A 12,467-nucleotide genomic window follows, 5' to 3' on the forward strand; every position below is an offset into this window, starting at 1 on the left:
ATGGGAGGTTCGTGCATACCTCGTCTTTATGCTTTACCCGGTGTATTAGGGGGTCTCGTTAGTGCTTTTTTACATACCTAGGCTTTTTAGATCGCATCATATTATGATTGGAGTGTTTAGACTTTCGTTAGATGCTGTAGCCAGCTGAGGCTCAGGGGTTGGAACCAGGCCAGTCCTCCGTGGATTACTGAGATTGATCGTGGGTGAACCTCTGACCTGCATATCATGTCAGCACTATAAATGCACAGTTCATAACCCAATTAGGAATCCAAGGGCGGCTTACAACGTATACTCTCGGCGCATCGGACGTCCGCAGGAACTGATGGATAGCTCACCAAGTCACACGGCACGATACCACGGCAACGAATAGGAGGTTTTCATAAGGGCCGTATCAAATTTTCATTAATTTAACTTGTTTAATCTTTTGTATAATGTCATTCACATTATCTCGCATTTCGTGGGCAATCCGCAAGGGCCTTCGCTCTTTTCCTTCTTCGTCGGTCCTTCCGGAACAGCAGAGGTAGTCTGAGGTTCCGCCTCCTTCTTCTCGCCACCATGTAGTCACGCGGAGCCGGAGGCGAACTTGGCAACGGTCTTGTAGAACTCGGTACCCTGGATCTCGGCAACGGAAAGCTCCTTCTCACTAGGCTGTCGCGAACCGTCACCAGCAGCGAAGGTACCAGCACCCCATGGGCCACCGCCGTGGACCTCAGTTAGGTCGGTCAGGGTACCGAAGGCCTTGGCGTAGCCGAAGGGTACGTAGATGATACCGTGGTGGGCGAAGGTAGACATGGCCGCCAAGGCGGTCGACTCCTGACCACCTCCGAGGGAGGCAGTAGAGATGAATAGACCTGCGAGCTTGCCGTGGAAAGCACCGGATTGCCATTGCTTGCCAGTCTTGTCCCACCACACACGCCACTGAGCGGGGAAGTTTCCGTATCGTGTCGGGATTCCGAGAAGGAAGCCGTCGTAGGACTCAAGGGTAGCCGGGTCCTCCAGGACGGGGACGTCAGCGGCCGGACCCGGAGCATACATCTTGGCTAAGACCTCCTTAGGGAGAGTCTCTGGGATCCTAAGTCCATTGTTAGGAATTATATATAAGTCAAGAATGAGAATGAGAGTCGTACTGGAAGATATCGGCAGTACCGCCAGCCTTCTCGATGCCGGCCTTTTCGGCCTCGGCTAGCTTGCGGACATGGCCGTAAGTGGAGTACTATGGACAGTGTTAGTTAACCTTCAACTTAGTCAGGACATAACTCGTAATTGGACGACGTCACGCCACTGTTTCACCGCGGGAAGTATAATGTTCCTGCATGTTTCGGTGTTCAGGTCTTGGTTGAGGGGTAAGGCTTGACATCTAAAAGCCTCCCCTTTTCCTATCCCCGCACAGCGCTCGTGTAATTACATGTAAGAAAGGAAGGACAGCGGTCACTTACATAGACGATAGCGATCTTAGGGGCCATTGTGATTAAATGAAGTTAGGGGTATCTATTGCTGCGCTTGTATAAAAAGACAAAGTGAGATCTTGATATATAGAAACTCGAGTGATAATGGTATGATGTGGTAAGTTTAGTTATAGTCTTAGGTAGAGTAGAATATCAACAGCGGAATCTTGTTGACTTTATACTCGAACTTACCAAGGGTACCTTATGTCCATGACAACATGATAGAAATAGCCGCTAATAGACGCCGTTGATCGAGGGGTGGGGATGGTGTGCTTCACGTCTGCTTACCTTTTCTTCCAACCATATTATTAACTCGTCATATACGGATCTATGCCTAGGTAGGTACATGTATGTCACAACTTAGATGATCCCCTCGGCATTGGAGCTTCATAGTTCGATCTCGTTCTTTCCTCTCTATTCTAGACTTGTCCTAGCAACCGTCGTTACGAGCTCCACTCCCCCAAGAGGTCAGCTTGCCTGCCGGGCTTGCATGGTACTGTAACTTGCAGAGTAGCAATGCGCCGCATCTCGAACCGCTAGCTCCGCCGGAAAGGTACCCCCTCTCCTGTTTTACGTATATTGCTAATGCATAAACAGTTCTGATGCGATCTTCAATACCTAGATCGCCACTTTTTGTTGGTAAGGCGATCACGAATTAAAAAAGCTTGGTGTCCTTTGGTGTGCTTAGTTACAGATTACTCAGTCTTGACAATTGGAGAAATGGGAAAATAGGAAAATATTCCCGTTAAAGTTCCCCACATGCAAAATAAGGTGTTGTACCTGTACCTCATCTGCAGTGTTCGCCGCGGGCGTTGGTATTGCTGCCCATGTAACATCGAGGCGGAGTGAGCCTAGCTTGAAGTATTCGATATGAATTTGTATGTATGTCTACTACTTTTCAGCCTACCTAGCTCTCCTCTCAGAAAAGGATTAAGGGGATAGAATGTTGTATTGTTTTTGATTTTCTAAGCTCTAAAATCTCCTGCGGAGATTTTAAATACCTCCCACAGTGCAGGTAGCACTTTCCCAGCATGTACACTCCATCTAGTGCGGAACCACAAGAGCCCGCCCCCGGGCGACTTCCTTCAATATAAAAGTCCATTCTCGAGGAAACAACCACACAACCCGAAACAACCAGCCCTCGCACAACCCTAACGAGCCCACAGAACACAGCTCCCACAATGCCTACACTAGGCTAAACACCCACGGGCCACCGAAATAGGTCGGGTCCCTCCACTGCTCACCCAATCCCCGGGACAAAACCACAGCCGGGAGAGGAACAAACGCAGGATATACTGATGGGAAAGCAGACATCAACGGGCCGGAACGGCAACGAGAGGAAGCGGCAGCGGCAGCGCGGCAGGCCGAGAAACGAGGTTATATTGATGTTTTTTGACGACGGGGGAGACGGTGCTCCAGGACGACGAGGTAACAGCGGGCGAGACAGGGCCCTCCTTGACGTAATTTTTTAAGTAAAAATACAGCTGAACGAGTGACTAGAACGAGTGACTGATTGATTATAATGCTGTAACGATATTCCCATGCGTAGATTCCGGTGTGGAGGCACCAGAAAAGGATTAAGGGGATAGAATGTTGTATTGTTTTTGATTTTCTAAGCTCTAAAATCTCCTGCGGAGATTTTAAATACCTCCCACAGTGCAGGTAGCACTTTCCCAGCATGTACACTCCATCTCTCTCCTACTAAAAAGGACCTATGTAGGTACATCCAGATGCAGTACCCAATCTGCGGCTTGGTCCGCCGTTATGGCGGAACCAAGCTCCAATTCCGGTAAACGTTCTTTTCAAACTTCCCCAATGCGGGATGATGAAATGGCGTCGGCTGCTGATTAATAGCTTACATCAACTGCTCGCGTAATGTTTATGAGAGGCTTGAGATCAAACTAGCCCCGTCATTGTATCCGCCATATTGTGGAGTCTTAGCTAAAGAGAAGGATAGTTCGTTGTTAGATTCAAAACGGCGCCCGGGATGAATGAGGATAGGCAAGGGAATCGTGTCATCTATCCGAGGAATGTTTTGTCGTCCTTGACAAAGCACGCATCTCGGGTTTCCATCCGGTTTATAGTGGATCAAGCACACAGTCAGCACCATCTAAGCGTCGATAACATTCTAATAATCAGGCAATCTCCCCCATATCCCCGCAGAAGACGCAGCCATCCTGCAGCCCGTGGTCTAGAATGTTACAGTGCCGTACGTACCTGCAGTTCGACATCTTGGTTGTCCATCTGCTAGCTACCTTTTTCCTCCACGTACATAGGTAGATACGCAGTATGTCTCGGATGAGTATTTAGTATATTCTAACGCCGTCTAGACGTAGGGAAGCACGTTTTACTCCAATATGTGCGTGCCTATAATACTCCCCCATAAAAGTACATGCCCGACGAGAGGATTTGGATCAATATTCTGTGACGCAATATTCGACTTATCATATAAAAGTCAGGCGTTGTCATCTTAGCAAATTAAGCTTATTGGATCGCATCGACGCTGTAGCAGTGCAGACAGACATCTTCCCTCCTACCCGGTACCGGGTACCACTACAACTCGGAGGGTCCGTTGACGGGAACCCAAGAGCGGCAGTTTAATATTTACGGCAAACGGCAGTCGAGATTGTCATATGCAAGTGTGGCATTCTTGGCATTGCGACAGTTCTACCAAAGAAACGATCCAGCCGAGAATTCACCTGACGTATGTTGCTTGGAATGTAGCATGGATTACTGCGTTGCCAAAGCTGCAAAAACAGCATGCATCAAGAAATAGCTTCTCGTATGCTCCCCCTTAAGAATTTTTATCGTTGACTTGTACATGCGGTACTTAGCATTTGGCGAAACTGTAACTCCACTATCTACTTTAAGGACGCGCGGAGTACAAATTTGAGAAAACGCGCAAGATATTTCTTGATTCAGCATCTTAGAAAATATAGGTGACCTCCCGTCTGCCTTTTCTGTACATGTCGTAATAAGGCTGAGAGAAGAGGGAGATTACTCAAGAAAAGGGGTATACGTTACACGAACCACGCTTCGCATCGTCACCATGGTAGGGCTATGCTCTACTCACACGAATAACTCCTGACATTGAATTCAAGGTAAACTTCTTGTTAACTGCCTATCAAGGTATCCATGAAACTTTCATAGGAGATGGTCAGTTATATATATACCAAGCTTCTCTAATGCCTGGCGCAGTACCTCAGTTTCACTCACATATCCTATACGGACGGTTCCGTCAAAGGACGAGGTTTGACCATGTCCGAAGCATCGCGATCCCGGCAGAAACATGACCTTAGTCTTCTCCAGGACATCCTTGCAGAATTGCTCGTCGTCGACTGGCATTCCGTCCCTATCATTAAACCGCACGAGAGCTGTGGTGCCCGCTGAAGGCTTCGTCCAGGAACATGTGCTCGAGTGGTCTGCCACGAACTGCTCGAGCAGCTTCAAGTTGTTCTCAGCTAGTGAGATGTTCCGAGCTATGAGCTGCGGTCTCACGGAGGCACTTAGTGCGTACCGCGCTACCTGATCGTCGAGCTGCGACACGCTGATGGTGGTATAGTCTCGCGCGGATGCGATGGCCGAGATAATGGACGAGTCTCGTGAGGCGACCCAGCCGATTCGGATTCCTGCCAAGGCCCAAGCCTTGGACATAGAACTCGTCGCTACTACTTTGGGATAGCCCATCGATATGGCCGACGGCGGGATTCTATCCTGTTCGATAGAGTGGAAGAGTGGCCTGTAAACCTCGTCTGAAAACAAAATGATATCATGTTTCCGGGAAATGCTGATGATTTCTGACAGGACTTTCTCTGGTATCGTTACTCCCGTTGGATTGTTCGGGTTGTTGACAACAATCATCTTACCAGACCTGTTAGAATAGGGGGATACAATTATGGGGATACCGTTGTTACATGCCTTTGTATTGCTCTTGATCAAGCCCTCAAGCTCCGCAACGTCGGGCACATAGCCATTTTCCACTTTGAGCTTCCATAGCGAAACTTCGGCCCCTAATGACTCCGGAATGGTGTATAATTGCTGATAGGTTGGGAAGACGGATATAACATGGTCTCCCGGTCCGACTAGGCTGTAAAATACCAAGTGGTTGGCAGCTATAGCACCCTGAGTGATTATGATATTCTCAATTGTTAACGGAGGCGACTGCGTATTTGCCTTGCTCTCGTCTTCGTTGTATATAGCCGTTATGTTTCGGCGTAGTTCGTCAGATCCCAAAATTGGACCATATGTCATGGGTTTAGAGAAGTCAATAAGTTGGCGTGTATCTTCTTGTTGACTACTGTTGAACTGCACCAGCTGGTCGATCGATATGGAGGAACAGCATGTCTCGGCGATATTGAGCACTCCCGGTGTATTCTCATACTTGTCCATCCACTGCTCGACTTCGAATGCTGGGAGTTTTACCATCTTGATATAACCTTATATAACTCAGCTCAATGAATGCTGAATACGAGCTACAAATTTGGATCCGTGATAGAGGTTCTAGGACCGTTGGGAAATTTTATTATGATTCAGAGTCGAGATAAATTGCAGGACAATTCAGGTGAGAGTATCTTTATACCTATGAATCTGATTTGTTACATGGGAAGGGCGTGATGCGGGACTGTAAATCGCCGTAGGTTGGCCGGAGGGCCTACGGTACTAGTAGATTTGGAGATAGTGGAGATTGCAACGTAAGTTAACTTGACTGTTCATACCTAGATACTACCTACCTACATAAGCAGATAACGAAGCTCGAGATGCTCTGGATCGATGCAATGAGGCGTCTGTAAAATAGGTAATTATAAGTTTCTTGGATTATAAAGTTGATTTTTTGGAACCGGTTATTATGTAAGTGTTGTCTGTTTCTTGTATGCTATGGCCGTCAACACCATTGTTCTGTTATCGCCATTTGTCCACGTTGAGGCGAATTGAGGCTCTTTTCCGAGTCTATGAAACCAATTGTGTCGAGTTGTAAGAGGTTTATAATGAGTAAGACATTGAGAGCATTTATACTTTACCGCGATACGTTGTATCATGTCGTTCAAAGGGGAACGTAATAACAGCTGATTGAAAGATGTAACCAGAAGAGGATAAGTTGTGAGAGTTTCGTACCGTTGTAAGATAAACCCCTTTTGAGTTTGTCGCCTTTACTTCGTCGTGAAGCCTTCTACATCACAAAAAGAAATAGGGCATATTTTGTAGGTTCAGAACTTTAAATTTATAGATGACATCCTATCACTAATGTATAGAATTGGTTGAAATATCTCATCCATGGATTGTTATCTGATCTTTAATCATACAAACAATGCGCAAAACTCTGATAAGTTCATAAGTTGGGGATTTGGTGGCTGCGCTTACTGTTTGGAGAAGCACCAGACCCGCCAAGCTTTTATCTAGAGCCAATTATGGTGCCATCCTGAACTCTGCTCGGACGGTCGCTGCCTACCGGTGCTTAGGTGTCTCCGAAGCTCAGTGCTCAATCTCCAAATCTAATCTCTCCTCTCTCATCTCTCATCCTCTTCTGTCTTTCCAAAGCGAAGTCATCATTTTCCGACATTAAGTCGGTAATATCTAGAATTTCCTCTTTTCTCTTCTCTCACCACTTTTCATTGCAACTATATCCATCTATTTATTTTATTTACCTTGTGACCTTTTCAATATCGAATCCCCATCGCTGACATCATTCACGCGGATAGCTAGACCCAGCAGCCAACGAGCCAGCATAAGCGTGGGTAAACTAACCGCAGCTGGTGGTGTAGGGGTGGTGCGGTCAGCTGGCCAGCCTATCTGAGCATCTGGTCTTACTTGGGACCTGCAACCCGGGGCAACCTATCCGCTTTCTAGCCGTATCCGCTACCTAATCTTGGAGCTCTGTCTTTCCGTGTTTCGTGTTTCGTGGGGCTTGCGGTTTAATGTGCCAGCCTATCGCTGACTCCCGTCTTTCCTTTCTTAAACATACCTAGTAGCTTAAGCTTTCAGTTGGGTGATCGCAAGCATCGAGCATCGATAACCCTCCTTTCACGGCATCCTTCATCATGTCGCCGTCGAGTCTTCGACGCGCGGCCCTCAGTGCGCTGTCGCTGTCGCTATCATGTCTCGTCGTCGGCCAAAAGAACTATACCCAAATCGACATGATGCGGGCGCAGTTAGCTCTCCTGGACGGTCGGCCAAGTGACTGTCCACCATGGTATATCAACCTCACGTCTTAGTCGCTTAGTGTTTCGCAAGCTAATGAATTACTTTGTCTAGCTTTAACTGTCTTCTTCCCGCCTACGAGTGTGGTCAATATGCCGAATGTAACGAATACAACGGGAAATGCGAGTGCCCGGCGGGTTTTGGAGGTGACGATTGCTTCGAACCGAGTACGATTGCCCGTGATGTCCCGACCTAATCTCGTAATCTTGCTGACCACGTTACAGCTTGCGGCTCTCTCGCCCGAGGTAAAGATCGACCGATAAGATCGGGTGATACCTGTGAATGCGACGAAGGTTGGACTGGAATCAACTGCAACGTCTGCACTCAGAATAACGCCTGTGATGCCCTGATGGAGACGGGCAGTGGTGGTGTCTGTTACCAGAATGGTGAGGTCGTACAGACTAACCACCAGATGTGCGGCGTTACGAACGAAAAGATCCTTACTATGCTCAATGGCAAGATACCTGAGGCTACGTTTACTTGCGAGAAAGAGACGGGTGTCTGTGACTTCCAATGTAGGCCAAAACCTATTTTGATGAGATGATTATGTTGCTGATTATCTTGTCAATAGTCTGGATCGACCGACTCGAATCCTTCTACTGCCATCTCGAGAACTGCGATTCTAGCGCAGACTTTACTTCGGACCAGAACAGTACCTTTTATAAGTGTCCCGATGTTCAGTGTAACTGTATCAAGGATCGTATGCTGTGCGGAGCTGAGGGGTCTATCGACTTGACGGATTTCCTGCACGAGGAGGTTCACGGACCTGCCACCTTTAGCTGTCTGCAGGAGAACGGCGGTATCAATAACTGCAAATTCAAGGAACCCTCTCTGGATTGGATGGTAGGCAACTTCTTTGGCGATGAGAGTATCGAGTTGGACTGCCGATCCGGCGAATGTCTTTACCACACTCAAGTCCCTGGCTACGAGCGTCCTATCAAGAAGATCAACACGCCTTTGATCGCGGGTGTCATCGCCGGATGCTCCTTGTTCCTTGTCGCTGTCGGTTTACTCATCTGGTACCTCTCTCACCGACAGTACCGATACGGACCTATCGCTCTCGATGACTCTGACGACGAAGCTATCAAGCTGATGACCGACCATAAGCCGGCGACTTTGCAGTTCGAAAACGTCTCTTACGGCCTGAACGGGAAGGTTATTCTTAATGATATCAGGGGAATTGCGCATCCTGGAGAGATCACTGCCATCATGGGTGCTTCGGGTGCGGGAAAGACGAGCTTTTTGGATATCCTCGCTCGCAAGAACAAGCGCGGCCAGACATCTGGAGACTTCTACGTCAATGGAGAAAAGGTCACTGATGCCGAGTTTAAGAGCGTGGTTGGCTTTGTTGATCAGGAAGATACCATGCTTCCAACTCTGACTGTGCACGAAACGATCTTAACGAGCGCTCTCCTCCGTCTTCCGCGTGGAATGGGTCGCGCAGCTAAGGAACAAAGGGTCTACGAAGTCGAGAAGCAACTTGGAATTTATCACATTCGCGATTCTCTAATCGGATCTGAGGAAGGCAAAGGTAGAGGCATCTCTGGTGGTGAAAAGCGACGTGTTGGTATCGCTTGCGAGCTTGTCACTAGCCCTTCGATTCTTTTCCTCGATGAGCCGACTAGTGGTTTGGATGCTTACAACGCCTTTAATGTCATCGAGTGTCTTGTGACGCTAGCAAAGACATACAAGCGAACCGTTATCTTCACCATCCACCAGCCTCGCTCCAACATTGTCGCCTTATTTGATCGCCTAATCCTTCTTGCCCAGGGAAAGACAGTCTATTCCGGCCCCTTCTCTCAGTGCCAGGACTATTTCGACCATATTGGGTATGCCTGTCCTCCGGGTTTCAACATCGCGGACTACCTCGTCGACCTTACGATGCATGCCGGCTCCTCCAGTACATTTGATGACGGATCCATTGTGAACGATGTCGCGAGCGTTGGCCCCAGTAGTACCACCGCCGTCAAGTCTATCGCACTCGCGTCTGGGGCTACTAGCATCGCTGAAGATAGTTCAACGGAGCCATCGTCAAGCCGGCCTCAGAATAAGCGCAAGGACTCGGTTAAGGCAAGACAAGAACGCGAACTTTTCACGAGGCGGAAGAACACTGTAGACACTGCTGCATCTTCCGACGTCGACGAGGATATTGGATCGTATAAGTTACGAAAGCAACCCGCCGGTCTCACTCCGCCCCAAGTTGTCGTCGAAGACGTTCATGATCTTCCGCCGTCTGCGGCGACTAATCTCGATAGCCTTGTCCATTCGTATGCCGAGTCTAACATCGCCAGTAACATCCACGACGAGATCGAGCAAGCGGTAACTACTGCTAGAGTTGCTAACGGACAGAACGGGAATGGAACCAACAGCGCGCATGCCAACGGTAGTGCGATTGGTCGCGGTTATGCTCGTGTCGGCTATTTAACCCAGTTTATCATTCTCTCGCAGAGGACGTGGAAGAATCTTTACCGCAACCCACTCCTCATGTTAACCCATTATGCTATTGCGATAGTGCTCGCCGTTCTCTCGGGATACCTCTTCTACGGCCTCACCGACGATATTCCCGGATTCCAAAACCGACTTGGCTTATTCTTCTTCCTCCTGGCACTATTCGGCTTTAGCACACTGACTAGCTTGAACGTCTTCGCTTCCGAGCGACTTCTTTTTGTGAGGGAGAGAGCGAATGGGTACTACTCGCCTATCACGTACTTCGTCGCAAAAGTTTTGTTCGATATTATTCCCCTTCGTATCATTCCACCAATTCTAATGGGAGCGATCGTCTACCCCATGACGGGTCTCATACCGGATGGTCCGCATTTCTTTACGTTCATACTTGTTCTTGTCCTATTTAATATGGCTGCGGCGGCGATCTGCCTATTCATAGGCATTGTTTGTAAAGACAGCGGCGTGGCAAACTTGATCGGAAGCTTGGTCATGCTCTTCTCTCTGTTGTTTGCCGGTCTGCTTCTTAACCATGACGCAATTCCTGGTGCAGCTCTCTGGCTTCAATCCCTTTCTATCTTCCATTACGGCTTCGAAGCTCTTATTGTTAACGAGGTTATCAAACTCACCCTCGTGGATAACAAGTACGGGCTCGACATTACGGTACCCGGAGCGGCGATCTTGAGCTCGTTTGGTTTCAACAACAGCGCGAAGTGGATGGATATCGCCAACCTGGGTATCTTCGCCGCAGTCTTTGTGGTGTTGGCATACGCTGCCATGCATTTCTTGCTCGTGGAGAAACGATAGAACATAGTCAAAATGGATTAGGGAAAGTCTAGAATACATTGGAACCCATTAGGGCATTTGATGCATTGTTCTATTTCAGTCTATTTGTTTGCATAGCTCGGTTAATACTTGAGCTGGGTTGCTCAAGGGCATACGGGATACTTGGGGCGTTCGAAGGTCAGGCATGTTCGTTAAAGTCGTCAACCATTTTATACTACAATACGATAGATGAGCAATGTTTTTATACACGATACAACTTGTGAAGCTGCGCATAGTCGTATTCAACAACATTTCCGTAAGTGGCGAGACGTAAGGTTCTGTAACAGGAGTGCCGTAATCTGGCAGACTCGTGTCTCGACTTGGCATACCTAATTCCTTGCATTTCTACGTCGACGTTAATCCTTGTCTGATTCCTCGTCTAATTTACCACCAGTAAGTTCCTCAGCAACCTCCTTCTGTCGCTTAAGTGTGCGCGTCTTCTCCGCCTCGAAGCTCTTCACCGCCGTGCTCGATGTTCGCGATACTTCGTTCAGTATGTCGGTGACGGTCGGCGGCTTGCCGTGCAGGTCCCAGATATTCCGGACCTCGAAGCCGCTCGCGGACAGGCCCATGCTCTTCCAGTAGTCGGGCGCGAAGATCTTGTTCACCTCGGCCTCGAGGTCGGCCTCGTCCACGATGAAGGACCGCGCCTTCATGTACAGCTCCTGTATGGCGTCGCGGCGGCGCTCGCTCTTCTGCGCCAGCAGGGCGGTCGTGCGCTCGCGCGAGGCGAGGGCGCGCTCGAAGCGCTCCGGGTCCCGGATCACGGCCGTCTGCAGCGTGGCCGCGTTGATGGTGGCGCGCGTCAGCCGGTCGTCCTCGCGCTCGGGGGCGGCCGCGGCCTCCTGGTGCGCGGCCAGCTTCGCGGCCTGGGCCGCGGCCCGCCGCGTGTCCCGAAGCTGCTTCCGCTTGTACAGCGCCCGGATGCCGACGCGCATGTTCTCGCGCCGCGAGGCCGCCATGCGCCGCTTCCAGGCCTGGACCTCGGAGCGCGGCGGCTGCTGAGACTTCGCGGACGTGGGGCGCGGCGCGGATTTGCTGAGCCATGCTTTTTCCGGCTTCAGGTGGCTGTCCCGGTGCTTGAAGACTTGCCGGGGGATCGGCAGGTGGCCCTTTACGGGCTTGAGCTCGCGCAGGGCTTCGATCGACTGGTCTTGTGGCGGGTTCGGCACGTTGATGAATAGTGGGGATTCCGGAGGGATGCGCTGCGGCGTTGAGGGCCGCGCGGCACTTGTGCTGAAGAGGGATGTTCTGCGGGAGAGCGTTGCGGGTGCGGTTATGCCTCGTCGTGGGAGGAGGAGAGCTGGGCGGGGGAGTAGGGGGGGCATGTTGGCGGTAGTGGTGTGCCGGTTGGCACTACTGGCGGGGACTTGGATGTCCCGCAGTCAATTGAGGTTGCTGGAGTCGTTCGTGTATCGTTTGATGTCGTAAAGAGAGCAATCGCTTAGCTCTCGTTCGTATGTTGGGTATTGGATTTTACTTGGGAAAAGTTGCAAAAGAAGAAATTCAGAATGCCCCACTTTGGAGGATCCGGGGTCCAATCCAATGGGTCCTTGGTAG

General features: G+C 49.6%; 4 protein-coding genes across 4 annotated transcripts; 1 reads left to right on the forward strand and 3 right to left on the reverse strand.

Moving 5' to 3' along the window:
* Nucleotides 1–308: 308 nt before the first annotated feature.
* F4807DRAFT_436648 (flavoprotein-like protein) lies at nucleotides 309–1,459 on the reverse strand. Its single transcript, XM_047998980.1, has one exon. It carries the CDS (start codon nucleotides 1,033–1,035, stop codon nucleotides 562–564), a length of 474 nt encoding a protein of 157 aa, XP_047851525.1. The 5' UTR covers nucleotides 1,036–1,459; the 3' UTR covers nucleotides 309–561.
* A 3,130-nt stretch (nucleotides 1,460–4,589) lies between these two features.
* Nucleotides 4,590–5,870, reverse strand: F4807DRAFT_453092 (PLP-dependent transferase; the record flags this gene model as incomplete). Its single annotated transcript, XM_048000413.1, has 2 exons — nucleotides 4,590–5,306; nucleotides 5,364–5,870. 2 exons carry the CDS (start codon nucleotides 5,868–5,870, stop codon nucleotides 4,590–4,592), a joined length of 1,224 nt encoding a protein of 407 aa, XP_047851526.1.
* Nucleotides 5,871–6,961: 1,091 nt separating this feature from the next.
* F4807DRAFT_436661 (uncharacterized protein) lies at nucleotides 6,962–11,122 on the forward strand. The gene is made up of 4 exons (XM_047998981.1): nucleotides 6,962–7,632; nucleotides 7,695–7,807; nucleotides 7,865–8,155; nucleotides 8,212–11,122. Exons 1-4 carry the CDS (start codon nucleotides 7,481–7,483, stop codon nucleotides 10,887–10,889), a joined length of 3,234 nt encoding a protein of 1,077 aa, XP_047851527.1. The 5' UTR covers nucleotides 6,962–7,480; the 3' UTR covers nucleotides 10,890–11,122.
* On the reverse strand, nucleotides 11,123–12,423 carry F4807DRAFT_436662 (uncharacterized protein). The gene has a single exon (XM_047998982.1). It carries the CDS (start codon nucleotides 12,233–12,235, stop codon nucleotides 11,264–11,266), a length of 972 nt encoding a protein of 323 aa, XP_047851528.1. The 5' UTR covers nucleotides 12,236–12,423; the 3' UTR covers nucleotides 11,123–11,263.
* Nucleotides 12,424–12,467: the final 44 nt, after the last annotated feature.

This window comes from Annulohypoxylon truncatum (genome assembly GCF_022578515.1).
Source record: "Annulohypoxylon truncatum strain CBS 140777 unplaced genomic scaffold F4807scaffold_30, whole genome shotgun sequence".
In the NCBI taxonomy this organism is placed as follows: Eukaryota; Fungi; Ascomycota; class Sordariomycetes; order Xylariales; family Hypoxylaceae; genus Annulohypoxylon; species Annulohypoxylon truncatum.

Coding starts and splice junctions, on each gene's coding strand:
- F4807DRAFT_436661 (XM_047998981.1), top strand. CDS start 7,481: ATGTCGCCGTCGAGTCTTCGACGCGCGGCCCTCAGTGCGCTGTCGCTG. Junction 7,808..7,864: donor TGACGATTGCTTCGAACCGA/GTACGATTGCCC, acceptor ACCACGTTACAG/CTTGCGGCTCTCTCGCCCGA. Junction 8,156..8,211: donor GGGTGTCTGTGACTTCCAAT/GTAGGCCAAAAC, acceptor TCTTGTCAATAG/TCTGGATCGACCGACTCGAA.
- F4807DRAFT_436662 (XM_047998982.1), bottom strand. CDS start 12,235: ATGCCCCCCCTACTCCCCCGCCCAGCTCTCCTCCTCCCACGACGAGGC.
- F4807DRAFT_436648 (XM_047998980.1), bottom strand. CDS start 1,035: ATGTATGCTCCGGGTCCGGCCGCTGACGTCCCCGTCCTGGAGGACCCG.